This window comes from Pseudorca crassidens, chromosome 13 (assembly GCF_039906515.1).
Source record: "Pseudorca crassidens isolate mPseCra1 chromosome 13, mPseCra1.hap1, whole genome shotgun sequence".
Lineage (NCBI taxonomy): Eukaryota > Metazoa > Chordata > Mammalia > Artiodactyla > Delphinidae > Pseudorca > Pseudorca crassidens.
Genome location: NC_090308.1, coordinates 25322803 through 25336941, shown reverse-complemented (window position 1 = coordinate 25336941; position 14139 = coordinate 25322803). Strand labels below are relative to the sequence as shown.

The following is a 14139-nucleotide window of genomic DNA, read 5'->3' as shown; positions in this document are numbered from 1 at the left end:
TGTGTATGTTATCTCTGTAGCCATCCTAAGAAAGTGAGCTGCTGATATGCTGGTTTTTTTTTTGGTCGCACAGCGCGGCTTGAGGAATCTTAGTTCCCCGACCAGGGATCGAACCCCCTGCAGTGGAAGTGTGGAGTCCTAACCGCTGGACCGCCAGGGAATTCCCATGATATGCTATGATTTCTGCAGAGCTTTTTTTTTTGGCTGTGTTTTTAAAAATCCATGTGCAGTTTCATTATTGGTCATAGTTTTGTGTACGTGTGTGGCGGCATTTGGGGGTGGGTGTACATAAGGCTTGGATCACTTGACTGCCAGCGTTGCTGAGCTCACATGTTGTCCTTATTTATGTGTTTGCCAGGGAGAAATGCCTGCTGCCTCTCCAGTTGGCTTTGGAGTCCAAGAATGTGAAGCTGGCCCAACATGCCTTGGCAGGGATACAGGTATGGCTCTGAGTGCAACAGGATGACGGAAATTGACAGACCACTTTGGCGTTGAAAGAGCAAATAGTTAACATTCTAAATACTAGCTGTTTAAAGACCCAGACAAAAATTTGATTGAACTGAGTAATAACCAGAGAAGATAACAGGATTTTCTTGTATTTACCAGCATTTCTCTGTGTACAGCATTATCTTGCTAAACATTTGTTGTTCAGACACTGACTCATGGAGACTCAGCTAAGCCCACACAGAAATGAAATGGTTTTTGTGACACCAAACTTTTAACAGAGTAAGGGCTCCCAAGAGAGATGCTTCCAGTTCTATACCAACTCAAATCTCATATGCATTCAAGTTCTCTGGGTCTGTGTCATGAACAATGATGGTAAGCTGGAAAGAGTTTGTTTTGTTTTCTGTTCTACAGTTAGGTTGGCGAATGGATTAATGTGTTTTGTTTCCAGAAGAAGATTGGGAAGAAGAAAGAAATTTTGTGTAGTCAGAAAAGTCAGATTGCACAAATGCATTTCCTGCTCTGAGCATTTGTTCATTTTGTTTTACATCGTACATAATAGGTCTAATTCCAAAGGTGCAAAGTTGTTGGCTGTATAGATACATTGACTTCTTAAGTGGTTTGGTATGTGAATGACAAGTACTGTGCAGTTCAAGCCTATGGGGTATTCTTGCAGCCTGACCAGGGATTGGTGGCATTTGTTGGATGTCTTCTCACATTACTGTTTCATCGTTAGCTCTTTAAGTTCAGAGAGGTCTCTAATACCTTTAGAGAAATAAATATGAAAGAGTAAGAAAATTACAACTCTTTTTTTCCCTAGAAGATTGGAATTAGAGGATGTATATCTCAATATGCAACAGCATTAGAAATTCTTAAACGTTAAAAAAAATTTTAAACAAACAATGAAAACTTTTATCCAAAGTAATTGGGCCAACTTTAAAAATGAATGGGGGACTTCCCTGGTGGCGCAGTGGTTAAGAATCCACCTGCCAATAGGGAACACGAGTTTGAGCCCTGGTCCGGGAAGATCCCACATGCCACGGAGCAACTAAGCCTGTGCGCCACAACTACTGAGTTTAGAGCCCGCAAGGCACAACTACTGAGCCCATGTGCCACAACTACTGAAGGCCACACGTCTAGAGCTCGTGCTGCACAACAAGAGAAGCCACCGCAGTGAGAAGCCCATGCACGGCAATGAAGAGTAGCCCCTGCTCGCTGCAACTAGAGAATGCCCTTGCACAGCGACGAAGACCCAACGCAGCCAAAACTAAATTAATTAATTAAAAAAAAAAAAAAGAATGGGAGTTTGTTTTGACCTGCCACTATGTTCCCTTTTCTTTAGTAGTATATAGATTTTCCATTTAGTTAATTTTTTTTTTAACCCTCAAACACTCTAAGTTACAGTATCATGTTTTCAATAATCGTGGGAACTTCACTGATCTGGGGGGCAGGGAGTCTTCCTCTCAGCATCCCTTGTGACCTCCCATTAACTTAAGGCATTTTTTAAGAGCTTTCTAGTCTTTATCACTTTAAGTAAAAACAGGTTTGTATATAAACTAACTCTGGGCTGCCCTACATATATTACAGGAGAGTCAAAAATCTCTTTTGAGAGAATACCTCAGAGATATTGTGGGTTCAGTTCCGGACCACCATAATAAAGCAAATATTAGAGTGAGCCACATGAAGTTTTTGATTTTCCAGTGCATATAGAAATTATGTTTACACTATACTGTAGTCTCTTAAGTGTGCAATAGCATTATGTCTAAAAAAATGTACATACCTTAATTAAAAAATACCTTATGGGTAAAAAATGCCAACATCATTTGATCCTTCAGTCAGCTGTAGCAGTAACATCAAAGATCACTGATCACAGATCATCGTAACAAATACAGTAATAATGGAAAGGTTTAACTATTACCAGAATTACCAAAATGTGACAGACACGATGTGGGCAAATGCTATCGAAAAAATGGGGCCAATAGACTCGATTGACGCACGGTTGCCACAGACCTTCAGTTTATAAAAAACACAGTACCTGTGAAGTGGAGTAAAGCTAAGTGCAATAAAATGAGGTATAGCTGTATAGACAAATTCAGGGAGTCCTAAGAAGAAGGTTTAAAATACTTGTTTTCTGGATCTGCAGTGACATTCAGCTAGAAGAGGGAGTCATTACCCTGGATGAATCAGAATTCCAAAAATTCTTCATGGCTGCCACCCTGTGCTGCATCAGACAAGGACAAATTTAATAGGGATAAATATAAAATCCATCCTACACCGGGGTCTCAAAAGTCAATTGCCCCAGGACAGAATAGGGAAGAACAGCTTAACTGCAGCCCTTGTGAATGAGAAGTTTCTGGGTGAGTCAGCACAGAATGTGCTGTGACTTAGAACTAAGCTAATTTGATCTGAGAATGTGATTAAACTTCTGCATTACTGTTTTTTGTTTGGTTTTAGGCAATAAACAGATTTAATTACCTTACACAACTAGAATTATAGAGGTAAGCAATTCCGGGTTTGGAATAGGAAAGCAATGTTGCCACCAAAGACCACGTTTCTTTCTTTCCTCTCTGCCATCTTTTTACTATTATTCTTCTTAAAAGACTTATTTTAGAGCAGTTTTAGGTTTAGAGTAAAATTGAGAGGAAGATGCAGAAATTTCCCATATACTCCCTCCCCCCACACATGCATAGCCTCCCACAGCATCAACATCACTCCCAGAAGGGTACTTTTTTTTTTAACCAAGGATGAACCTACGTTGACACATCATAATCACCCAAAGTCCATACATTTACCTTCATATGCACTCTCGGGTGCCCCCGCTCTGTACCAGAAGACCACCCTTGAAGTGTTACATGCGCACTGGAGGCCACATGTTAAGGAGGAGAGTGTCTGTGAAACCATATCACGCAGAGAACATCCGATGGCTCCCAAGGAGGTTTAGTGTGGAGAAGAAGGGATTTCGGTGGACTTCATAGCTGACTTGAGATATTTTAGAAGCTTAATCTGCGTGACTCCAGGGACAGATGAGGGCATAGAGGTGGCAGGCAGTGGGGTTTTGGTACAATCTCAGAATTTTATGAAAAGTAAGAATTGTTCTCACGTAGAGGAGAGCTATCCTGCAAGGTGTAATGACTTCTGGGAAACCTCATGAAAGTGACTGTCGTCTTGTGTAGGTTTTTGTGGGATTGATTTTCTGATGGAATGGTATTAAGATTTGTAGATTCATGAATAATTCCTGGGTAAATGACAGCTCATATTAGGAAGTACAAAGGTAAATATCTGAAAAATTAACTCGTCTCCAGGACCTTCTCCTTTCCTGTGGCAAAGCTACATTCAGAACGGGCAAGTGTAGGGCTTCCCTGGTGGCGCAGTGGTTAAGAATTCGCCTGCCATTGAAGGGGACACGGGTTCAAGCCCTGGTCTGGAAAGATCCCACATGCCGCGGAGCAACTAAGCCCGTGTGCCACAACTACTGAGCCTGCACTCTAGAGCCCGCGCGCCTAGAGCCCGTGCTCCGCAACAAGAGAAGCCACCGCGATGAGAAGCCCAAGCACTGCAATGAAGAGTAGCTCCCGCTCACTGCAACTAGAGAGAGCCCGCGCGCAGCAACGAAGACCCAATGCAGCCAAAAATATAACAGATTAAAAACTTAAAAAAAAAAAAAAAAAGCAAGTGTGAATGTTGTGAGGGGCTACATTCCCCTTGGCACATTTGTCCTCCGTCCCCACCAACCAAATGACCTATTTGGCCACCACGTTAGAACTGCACTTCATAAAATTTAGCGTGAATTATCTAATAGCAAGAAAAAGCCTTTGCCAAAAACCGTTTACCAAAGGCTTGGTGCATTTTTCTTTTTAATGGCACATAGCAGCAGCTCCTCCTAATGGCCTCCAGCTATATGCCTCCCCAGTAAGAAACATTATCCTCAGTACATGCTAAGCTACAACAGAATGAGGCAGCAGGGGAAAGCCTATCTGATCACTGCCTTGTGCCTCTTTACAGAAGCTTCTGGCGGAAGAGAGGTTTGTATCCATGGAAACGGACTCTGATGAGAAGCAGCTGCTCAATCAGATCCTGAACACCGTGAAAGTGACGCCTTCCCTCCACGAAGACCTGCAGGTGGAAGTGATGAAGGTGGGTTGGACGCGGCTCCCGGTTTGCGTCACTGGGACGGGAACAAACGCTGATGCTCCCGCCCTCATTGTTATCCTGAAAATGCCTCCGCGTGGTGGTTTGGAATACATGGTTATTATCCTCGCTTAGGATGCCCTAGAATAACCTTGATCGTTGAACGGAAATGACGACGATCATTTCTGTTCAACGTAAGTAAAAAGGTACGATTTCAATAAATCCGTAAGATTTTTGGCCTCATCTTGCGTATCAAATGTTGTTAGCAAATGTTTTTGTGACCGTTTGAGAGAATATATGTAAGTAGTTGCAGCTTGGGGTAGATCTGATCATTCTAGGCATTCTGCCTGCCTGTATATGGTAAAACAAAGACCTAATGATGTTTTGACATATACTAAGGTTATAGAATAGTCAGTTTAAGGGAAGGGAGACCATCCTTGGGAGCCATATCAGAATCACAGCTTTATTTCCGTCCTCAAATTATGTGAACCTTATCTCCCACGTGGGATAGCGTCTCTGCCATCCCTTTCCCCCCTTTTTTCCCTCCTGTGAGTGAACAGTGAGTTGGGCAGAAAAGGCTGGAAATCTCTATCCCAGAACAGCACCTTGGTCAGAGTAACACAGCTGGAACCCATGAGGTGGCTTTTGATCACGTCATCTGTCCATTTCCTCCCTAGAGGAGTGTGTGTAGAGAAATGTGTAAGAGTAGTTGCTGTCATATAATGGTTGATTTCTTCCTGGAAATGCACTGAAGGATTTTTATCTTCGATAAGAGATGTCACTTTTCCAGCTTTCAGTTTCTCCATTGAGAAGAGAAAAGATCAACTTCAATCATGACATTGTCTTAATGCCCTGCGTCTCCCCCTAGCCCTGTTGGTAGGTAATTTAGGGTAGTGATTAAGAGCTCAGACTTGGAAGCCAGCCTGTCTGGCTTTGAATACTTACTCACTTCCTAGTTGGATTTTCTTGGACAGATTCCTGAACCACTCTGTGCTTTGGTCTCCTCATCTGGAGAAAGGGGGAAATAGAAGCACCTACCCAATAGGACTGTTGTGAGGATTAAGTGAGGTGCTAGTTGTAAGGAACTTAGCACAGTATCTGGCCCAAAGCAAGTGCTTTAGAAGTGTTGTACATTACTGTTTCTATTCCTACTACTTCTGCTACCACTATGTACTGCTGCTGAGTCATAATCTCAGTGGGTGGGTCTAGGAATATTGTTATACACAGTAAGCACTGAGAATCTCTGAGCTAGCTGATCTTTAAGCTCTCATTGACTTTAACTCTCTTTGATTCTGGAATATCCAGTTTTGCCTTATCCTTTGACATACATTGGGCAGCTGTGCATTCCTAGGAACCGAAGAGTAACTGCCTCTTAGATTTGTTTTACTTTTCTGCTACCTCTGTGCCACCATTGAGAGAGGCAAGGCCGACTGCCATATTCATCGCTTTTATGACTTTCAAGTCTAGCCTGTTGATCCTTCGTCCACTAATAGGTCTCCAAATACTGGAGGTTGAGTGTTGATGTCATACTAAGAGACAGATTACAGATTACAGATTACAGATTTCATATTATTCTGGAAATTCTCCCAGGAATACAGCTTTTCATGGAAAATAGGAATTTGTATTAAAAATTAAAATGAGAAAGTACCTATTCTTCTAGGAGCTATGGCAGGATGTTTAATGGTTATGTCAACAGAAACACCTGTTTTAAAAACTTACACTTGCTTTCTAATTCCAGCCCAGTGGTGCCTTCTGCTAGCCTTGCTGAGGACAGGAGTTGACACATGTTAGCTCTGCTGGAAATCCTGGAAAGCCTGTCTTAATGGACTTTCTAATGATACTATACTAGACTGTGGTACTTGTAGTTAATGTCTGGGAATAGGTCAGACATTGTCAGAAAAAAAGAAAAACAATAATCTGGGCTGCCATTCTTCATGATTAGATATCCAAAAGGTATTCAAAACATAAGGGCCTTTGGTACATGCTACTGTTTTTAAACATTTAAACATTGTTGGTACTGGGGAAAAAATATTTCAATTCACGATAAACCTAGCCTTAACACAGTTTTTTTGTAGTATACTTTTATTTTAGACAAACATTTTTGGCCAAGCAGCTAGGATATTAATGATGAGAAAACTGTACTTTGCAGTAATACTATTATTATTATTTTTAACATCTTTATTGGAGTATAATTGCTTTACAATGGCATGTTAGTTTCTGCTTCATAACAAAGTAAATCAGTTATACATATACATATGTCCCCATATCTCTTCCCTCTTGCATCTCCCTCGCTCCCACCCTCCCTATCCCACCCCTCTAGGTTGTCACAAAGCATTGAGCTGATCTCCCTGTGCTATGTGGCTGCTTCCCACTAGCTATCTATTTTATGTTTGGTGTGTATGTATGTCCATGCCACTCTCTCACTTTGTCCCAGCTTACCCTTCCCCCCCTTATCCTCAAGTCCATTCTCTAGTAGGTCTGCATCTTTATTCCCGTCTTGACCCTAGGTTCTTCATGACCATTTTTTTTTCTTAGATTCCATCTATATGTGTTAGCATACGGTATTTGTTTTTCTCTTTCTGACTTGCTTCACTCTGTATGACAGTATCTAGGTCCATCCACTTCACTACAAATAACTCAGTTTCATTCCTTTTTATGGCCGAGTAATATTCCATTGTATATATGTACCACATCTTCTTTATCCATTCATCTGTTGATGGATACTTTGGTTGCCTCCATGTCCTGGCTATTGTAAATAGAGCTGCATTGAACATTTTGGTACATGACTCATTTTGAATTATGGTTTTCTCAGGGTATACGCCCAGTAGTGGGATTGCTGGGTTGTATGGTAGTTCTATTTTTAGTTTTTTAAGGAACGTCCATTACTGTTCTCCATAGTGGCTGTATCACTTTACATTCCCACCAACAGTGCAAGAGGGTTCCCTTTTCTCCACACCCTCTCCAGCATTTACTGTTTGTAGATTTTTTGATGATAGCCACTCTGACCCCTGTGAGGTGATATCTCATTGTAGTTTTGATTTGCATTTCTCTAATGATTAATGATGTTGAGCATTCTTTCATATGTCTGTTGGCAATCTGTATTTCTTTGGAGATATGTCTATTTAGGTCTTCTGCCCAGTTTTGCATTCGGTTGTTTATTTTCTTGATATTGAGCTGCATGAGCTGCTTGTAAATTTTGGAGATTAATCCTTTGTCAGTTGCTTCATTTGCAAATATTTTCTCCCATTCTGAGGGTTGTCTTTTCGTCTTGTTTATGGTTTCCTTTGCTGTGCAAAAGCTTTTAAGTTTCATTCGGTCCCATTTGTTTATTTTTGTTTTTATTTCCATTTCTGTAGGAGGTGGGTCACAAAGGATCTTGCTGTGATTTTTGTCATAGAGTGTTCTGCTTATGTTTTCCTCTAAGAGTTTGATGGTGTCTGGCCTTAAATTTAGGTCTTTAATCCATTTTGAGTTTATTTTTGTGTATGGTGTTAGGGAGTGTTCTAATTTCATTCTTTTACATGTAGCTGTCCAGTTTTCCCAGCACCACTTATTGAAGAGGCTGTCTTTTCTCCACTGTACATTACTGCCACCTTTATCAAAGATAAGGTGACCATATGTGTGTGGGTTTATCTCTGGGCTTTCTATCCTGTTCCATTGATCTATATTTCTGTTTTTGTGCCAGTACCATACTGTCTTGATTACTGTAGCTTTGTAGTATAGTCTGAAGTCAGGGAGTCTGAGTCCTCCAGCTCCATTTTTCGTTCTCAAGGTTGCTTTGGCTATTCGGGGTCTTTTGTGTTTCCATACAAATTGCAAAATTTTTTGTTCTAGTTCTGTGAAAAATGTCAGTGGTAGTTTGATAGGGATTGCATTGAATCTGTCGATTGCTTTCGGTAGTAGAGTCATTTTCACAATGTTGATTCTTCCAATCCAAGCATATGGTATATCTCTCCATCAATTTGTATCATCTTTAATTTCTTTCATCAGTGTCTTATAATTTTCTGCATACAGGTCCTTTTTCTCCTTAGGTAAGTTTATTCCTAGATATTTTATCCTTTGTGTTGCAGTGGTAAATGGGAATGTTTTCTTAATTTCACTTTCAGATTTTTCATCATTAGTGTATAGGAATGCAAGAGATTTCTGTGCATTAATTTTGTATCCTGCAACTTTCCCAAAATCATTGTATAGCTCTAGTAGTTTTCTGGTAGCATCTTTAGGTTTCTCTATGTGTAGTATCATGTCATCTGCAAACAATGACAGCTTTATTTCTTCTTTCCCAGTTTGGATTCCTTTTATTTCTTTTTCTTCTCTGATTGCTGTGGCTAAAACTTCCAAAACTATGTTGAATAATAGTGGTGAGGTGGGCAACCTTGTCTTGCTCCTGATCTTAGTGGAAATGGTTTCGGTTTTTCACCACTGAGGACGATGTTGGCTGTGGGTTTATCATATATGGCCTTTAATATGTTGAGGAAAGTTCCCTCTATGCCTACTTTCTGCAGGGTTTTCATCATAAATGGGTGTTGAATTTTGTCGAAAGCTTTCTCTGCATCTATTGAGATGATCATATGGTTTTTCTCCTTCAATTTGTTAATATGTGTAGCATGTTGATTGATTTGCATATATTGAAGAATCCTTGCGTTCCTGGGATAAACCCCACTTGATCATAGTGTATGATCCTTTTAATGTGCTGTTGGATTCTGTTTGCTAGTATTTTGTTGAGAATTTTTGCATCTATGTTCATCAGTGATATTGGCCTGTAGTTTTCTTTCTTTGTGACATCTTTGTGTGGTTTTGGTATCAGAGTGATGGTGGCCTTGTAGAATGAGTTTGGGAGTGATCTGCCCTCTGCCATATTTTGGAAGAGTTTGAAAAGGATACGTGTTAGCTCTTCTCTAAATGTTTGATAGAATTCGCCTGTGAAGCCATCTGGTCCTGGGCTTTTGTTTGTTGGAAGATTTTTAATCACAGTTCACAGTTTCAATTTCAGTGCCTGTGATTGGTCTGTTCATATTTTCTATTTCTTCCTGGTTCAGTCTTGGAGGGTTGTGCATTTCTTAGAATTTGTCCATTTCTTCCAGGTTGTCCATTTTACTGGCATATAGTTGCTTGTAGTAATCTCTCCTGATCCTTTGTATTTCTGCAGTGTCAGTTGTTACTTCTCCTTTTTCATTTCTAATTCTATTGATTTGAATCTTCTCCCTTTTTTTCTTGATGAGTCTGGCTAATGGTATATCAATTTTGTTTATCTTCTCAAAGAACCAGCTTTTAGTTTTATTGATCTTTGCTATCATTTCCTTTTCTTTTTCATTTATTTCTGATCTTTATGATTTCTTTTCTTCTGCTAACTTGGGGTTTTTTTTGTTCTTCTTTCTCTAATTGCTTTAGGTGTAAGGTTAGGTTGTTTATTTGAGATGTTTCTTTTTTCTTAAGGTAGGATTGTATTGCTATAAACTTCCTTCTTAGACTGCTTTTGCTGCATCCCATACGTTTTGGATGGTTGTGTCTTCATTGTCATTTGTCTCTCGGTATTTTTTGATTTCCTCTTTGATTCCTTCAGTGATTTCTTGGTTATTTAGTAATGTATTGTTTAGCCTCCATATGTTTGTGTTTTTTACGTTTTTTACCCTGTAATTCATTTCTAATCTCATAATGTTGTGGTCAGAAGAGATGCTTGATATGATTTCGATTTTCTTAAATTTACTGAGGCTTGATTTGTGACCCAAGATGTGATCTATCCTGGAGAATGTTCCATGCATACTTGAGAAGAAAGTGTAATCTGCTGTTTTTGGATGGAATGTCCTATAAATATCAATTAAATCTATCTGGTCTATTGTGTCATTTAAAGCTTGTGTTTTCTTATTCATTTTCATTTTGGATGATCTGTCCATTGGTGAAAGTGGGGTATTAAAGTCCCCTACTATGATTGTATTACTGTCGATTTCCCCTTTTATGGCTATTAGTATTTGCCTTATGTATTGAGGTGCTCCTGTGTTGGGTGCATAAATATTTACAATTGTTATATCTTCTTCTTGGATCGATCCCTTGATCATTATGTAGTGTCCTTCTTTGTTTCTTCTAATAGTCTTTGTTTTAAAGTCTATTTTGTCTGATATGAGAATTGCTATTCCAGCTTTCTTTTGATTTCCATTTGCATGGACTATCTTTTTCCATCCCCTCACTTTCAGTCTGTATGTGTCCCTAGGTCTGAAGTGGGTCTCTTGTAAACAGCATGTATACGGGTCTTGATTTTGTATCCATTCATCCAATCTGTGTCTTTTGGTTGCAGCATTTAATCCATTTACATTTAAGGTAATTATTGATATGTATGTTCCCATTACCATTTTCTTAATTGTTTTGGGTTTATTACTGTAGGTCTTTTCCTTCTCTTGTGTTCCTGCCTAGAGAAGTTCCTTTAGCATTTGTTGTAAAGCTGGTTTGGCGGTGCTGAATTCTGTTAGCTTTTGCTTGTCTGGAAAGGTTTTAATTTCTCCATCAAATCTGAATGAGATCCTTGCTGGGTAGAGTACTCTTGGTTGTAGGTTTTTCTCCTTCATCACTTTAAATATGTCCTGCCACTCCCTTCTGGCTTGCAGAGTTTCTGCTGAAAGATCAGCTGTTAACCTTATGAGGATTTCCTTTTGTGTTATTTTTCCCTTGCTGCTCTTAATATTTGTTCTTTGTATTTAATTTTTGATAGTTTGATGATATGTGTCTTGGCATGTTTCTCCTTGGATTTATCTTGTATGGGACTCTCTGTGCTTCCTGGACTTGATTAACTATTTCCTTTCCCATATTAGGGAAGTTTTCAACTATAATCTCTTCAAATATTCTCTCAGTCCCTTTTTCTCTTCTTCTTTTGGGACCCCTATAATTCGAATGTTGGTGTGTTTAATGTTGTCCCAGAGGTCTCTGAGACTGTCCTCAATTCTTTTCATTCTTTTTTCTTTATTCTGCTCTGCAGTAGTTATTTCCACTATTTTATCTTCCAGGTCACTTATCCATTCTTCTGCCTCAGTTATTCTGCTATTGATCCCTTCTAGAGAATTTTTAATTTCATTTGTTGTGTTGTTCATCACTGTTTGTTTGCCTTTTAGTTCTTCTAGGTCCTTGTTAAACGTTTCTTATATTTTCTCCATTCTATTTCCAAGATTTTGGATCATCTTTACTATAATTATTCTGAATTCTTTTTCAGGTAGACTGCCTATTTTCTCTTCATTTGTTAGGTCTGGTAGGTTTTTGCCTTGCTCCTTCATCTGCTGTGTGTTTCTCTGTCTTCTCATTTTGCTTAACTTACTGTGTTTGGGGTCTCCTTTTCACAGGCTCCATGTTTGTAGTTCCTGTTGTTTTTGGTGTCTGTCCCCAGTGGCTAAGGTTGATTCAGTGGGTTGTGTAGGCTTCCTGGTGGAGGGGACTAGTGCCTGTGTTCTGGTGGATGAGGCTGGATCTTGCCTTTTTGGTGGGCAGGTCCACCTCTGGTGGTGTGTTTTGGGGTGTCTGTGGCCTTATTATGATTTTAGGCAGCCTCTGTGCTAATGGATGGGGTTGTGTTCCTCTCTTGCTAGTTGTTTGCATAGGGTGTCCAGCCCTGTAGCTTGCTGGTCGTTGATTGGAGCTGGGTCTTGGCGTTGAGATGGAGATCTCTGCGAGATTTTCACCGTTTGATATTATGTGGCGCTGGGAGGTCTCTTGTGGACCAGTGTCCTGAACATGGCTCTCCCACCTCAGTGGCACAGCCCTGACGCCTGGCTGTAGCACCAAGAGCCTGTCCTCCACACGGCTCAGAATAAAAGGGAGGGAAAAAAGAAAAAAAAGAAAGAAGATAAAATAAAGTAAAATAAAATAATATAAAGTTATTAAAATAATAATTATTAAGAAAAAATTTTTTTTAAGTAATAAAAAAAAGGGACAGATCCCGAGGACAAATTGTGAAAGCAAAGCTATACAGACAAAATCACACACAGAAGCATACACATACACACTCACAAAAAGAGAAAAAGGGGAAAAAATATATATATATCATTGCTTCCAAAGTCCAGCGCCTCAATTTGGGATGATTCGTTGTCTATTCATGTATTCCGCAGATGCAGGGTACGTCAAGTTGATTGTGGAGATTTAATCCGCTGCTTCTGAGGCTGCTGGGAGAGATTTCCCTTTCTCTTCTTTGTTTGCACAGCTCCCCGGGTTCAGGTGTGGATTTGGCCCCTCCTCTGCGTGTAGGTCGCCTGAGGGCGTCTGTTCTGCGCTCAGACAGGACGGGGTTAAAGGAGCGGCTGATTCGGGGGCTCTGGCTCACTCAGGCCGGGGGAGGGAGGAGTACGGATGCGGGACGAGCCTGCGGTGGCAGAGGCCAGCATGACTTTGCACCAGCCTGAGGCGCGCCGTGCGTTCTCCCGGGGAAGTTGGCCCAGGATCACGGGACCCTGGCAGTGGCGGGCTGCACAGGCTCCCCGGAAGGGGGGTGTGGAGAGTGACCTGTGCTCGCACACAGGCTTCTTGGTGGCGGCAGCAGCAGCCTTAGCGTCTCACGCCTGTCTCTGGTGTCCGCGCTTTTAGCTGCAGCTTGTACCCGTCTCTGGAGCTTCTTTAAGCAGCGCTCGTAATCCCCTCTCCTCGCGCATCAGGAAACAAAGAGGGAAGAAAAAGTCTCTTGCCTCTTCGGCAGCTCCAGACTTTTCCCGGACTCCCTCCCGGCTAGTCGTGGTGCACTAACCCTTTCAGGCTATGTTCACGCCGCCAGGCCTCTCCCAACAACCCGACCCAAGCCCGAGCCTCAGCTCCCAGCCCCGCCCACCCCGGCGGGTGAGCAGACAAGCCTCTCGGGCTGGTGAGTGCTGGTCGGCCCTGATTCTCTGTGCGGGAATCTCTCCACTTTGCCCTCTGCACCCCTGTTGCTGTGCTCTCCTCCGTGGCTCCGAAGCTTCCCCCTCTGCCACCCGCAGTCTCCGCCCGCGAAGGGGCTTCCCAGTGTGTGAAAACCTTTCTTCCTTCACAGCTCCCTCCCACTGGTGCAGGTCCCGTCCCTATCCTTTTGTCTCTGTTTATTCTTTTCTTTTGCCCTACCCAGGTACGTGGGGACTTTCTTGCGTTTTGGGAGGTCTGAGGTCTTCTGCCAGCGTTCAGTAGGTGTTCTGCAGGAGTTGTTCCACGTGTAGATGTATTTCTGGTGTATTTGTGGGGAGGAGGGTGATCACCACATCTTACTCTTCCTCCATCTTGAAGCTCTCTCTCCAGTAATATTATTAACATCAGATGAAACTTTGGAGTTGGTCTGCCTGTGATAACCCACAAGTGAGGGCTCCATGATTATTTCCGATTTCTGAGATTTCAATTACTCATTTGGGCCTAAAGATATACACAACTTATAGCATATGGGGCTTAGAAATATGTTTTATACCCTTTCTCCATGCATGAGGAATTTGTATACCAACTTCAGTCATCTTCAGATGTGTTGTGTACCCTTTTATCTTATAATTTTGTAATGCTTGTGATGACCCGAGTAAAAACTTTAAAATAAGTCCTTGTTTTGCTAATATCATTACCACATTAAAATGCTTTTACCACTCT

At 41.2% G+C, this 14139-nt stretch overlaps 1 protein-coding gene across 1 annotated transcript in view; it reads left to right on the top strand.

The window, feature by feature from the left end:
• ARFGEF3 (ARFGEF family member 3) overlaps positions 1 to 14139 on the top strand; it is a 197664-nt gene that overhangs the window by 43895 nt on the left and 139630 nt on the right. The window contains exons 3-4 of the mRNA XM_067701951.1: positions 359 to 440; positions 4447 to 4578. Coding sequence (XP_067558052.1) covers positions 359 to 440; positions 4447 to 4578 — 214 coding nt within the window. The remainder of the gene's footprint in view (positions 1 to 358; positions 441 to 4446; positions 4579 to 14139) is intronic.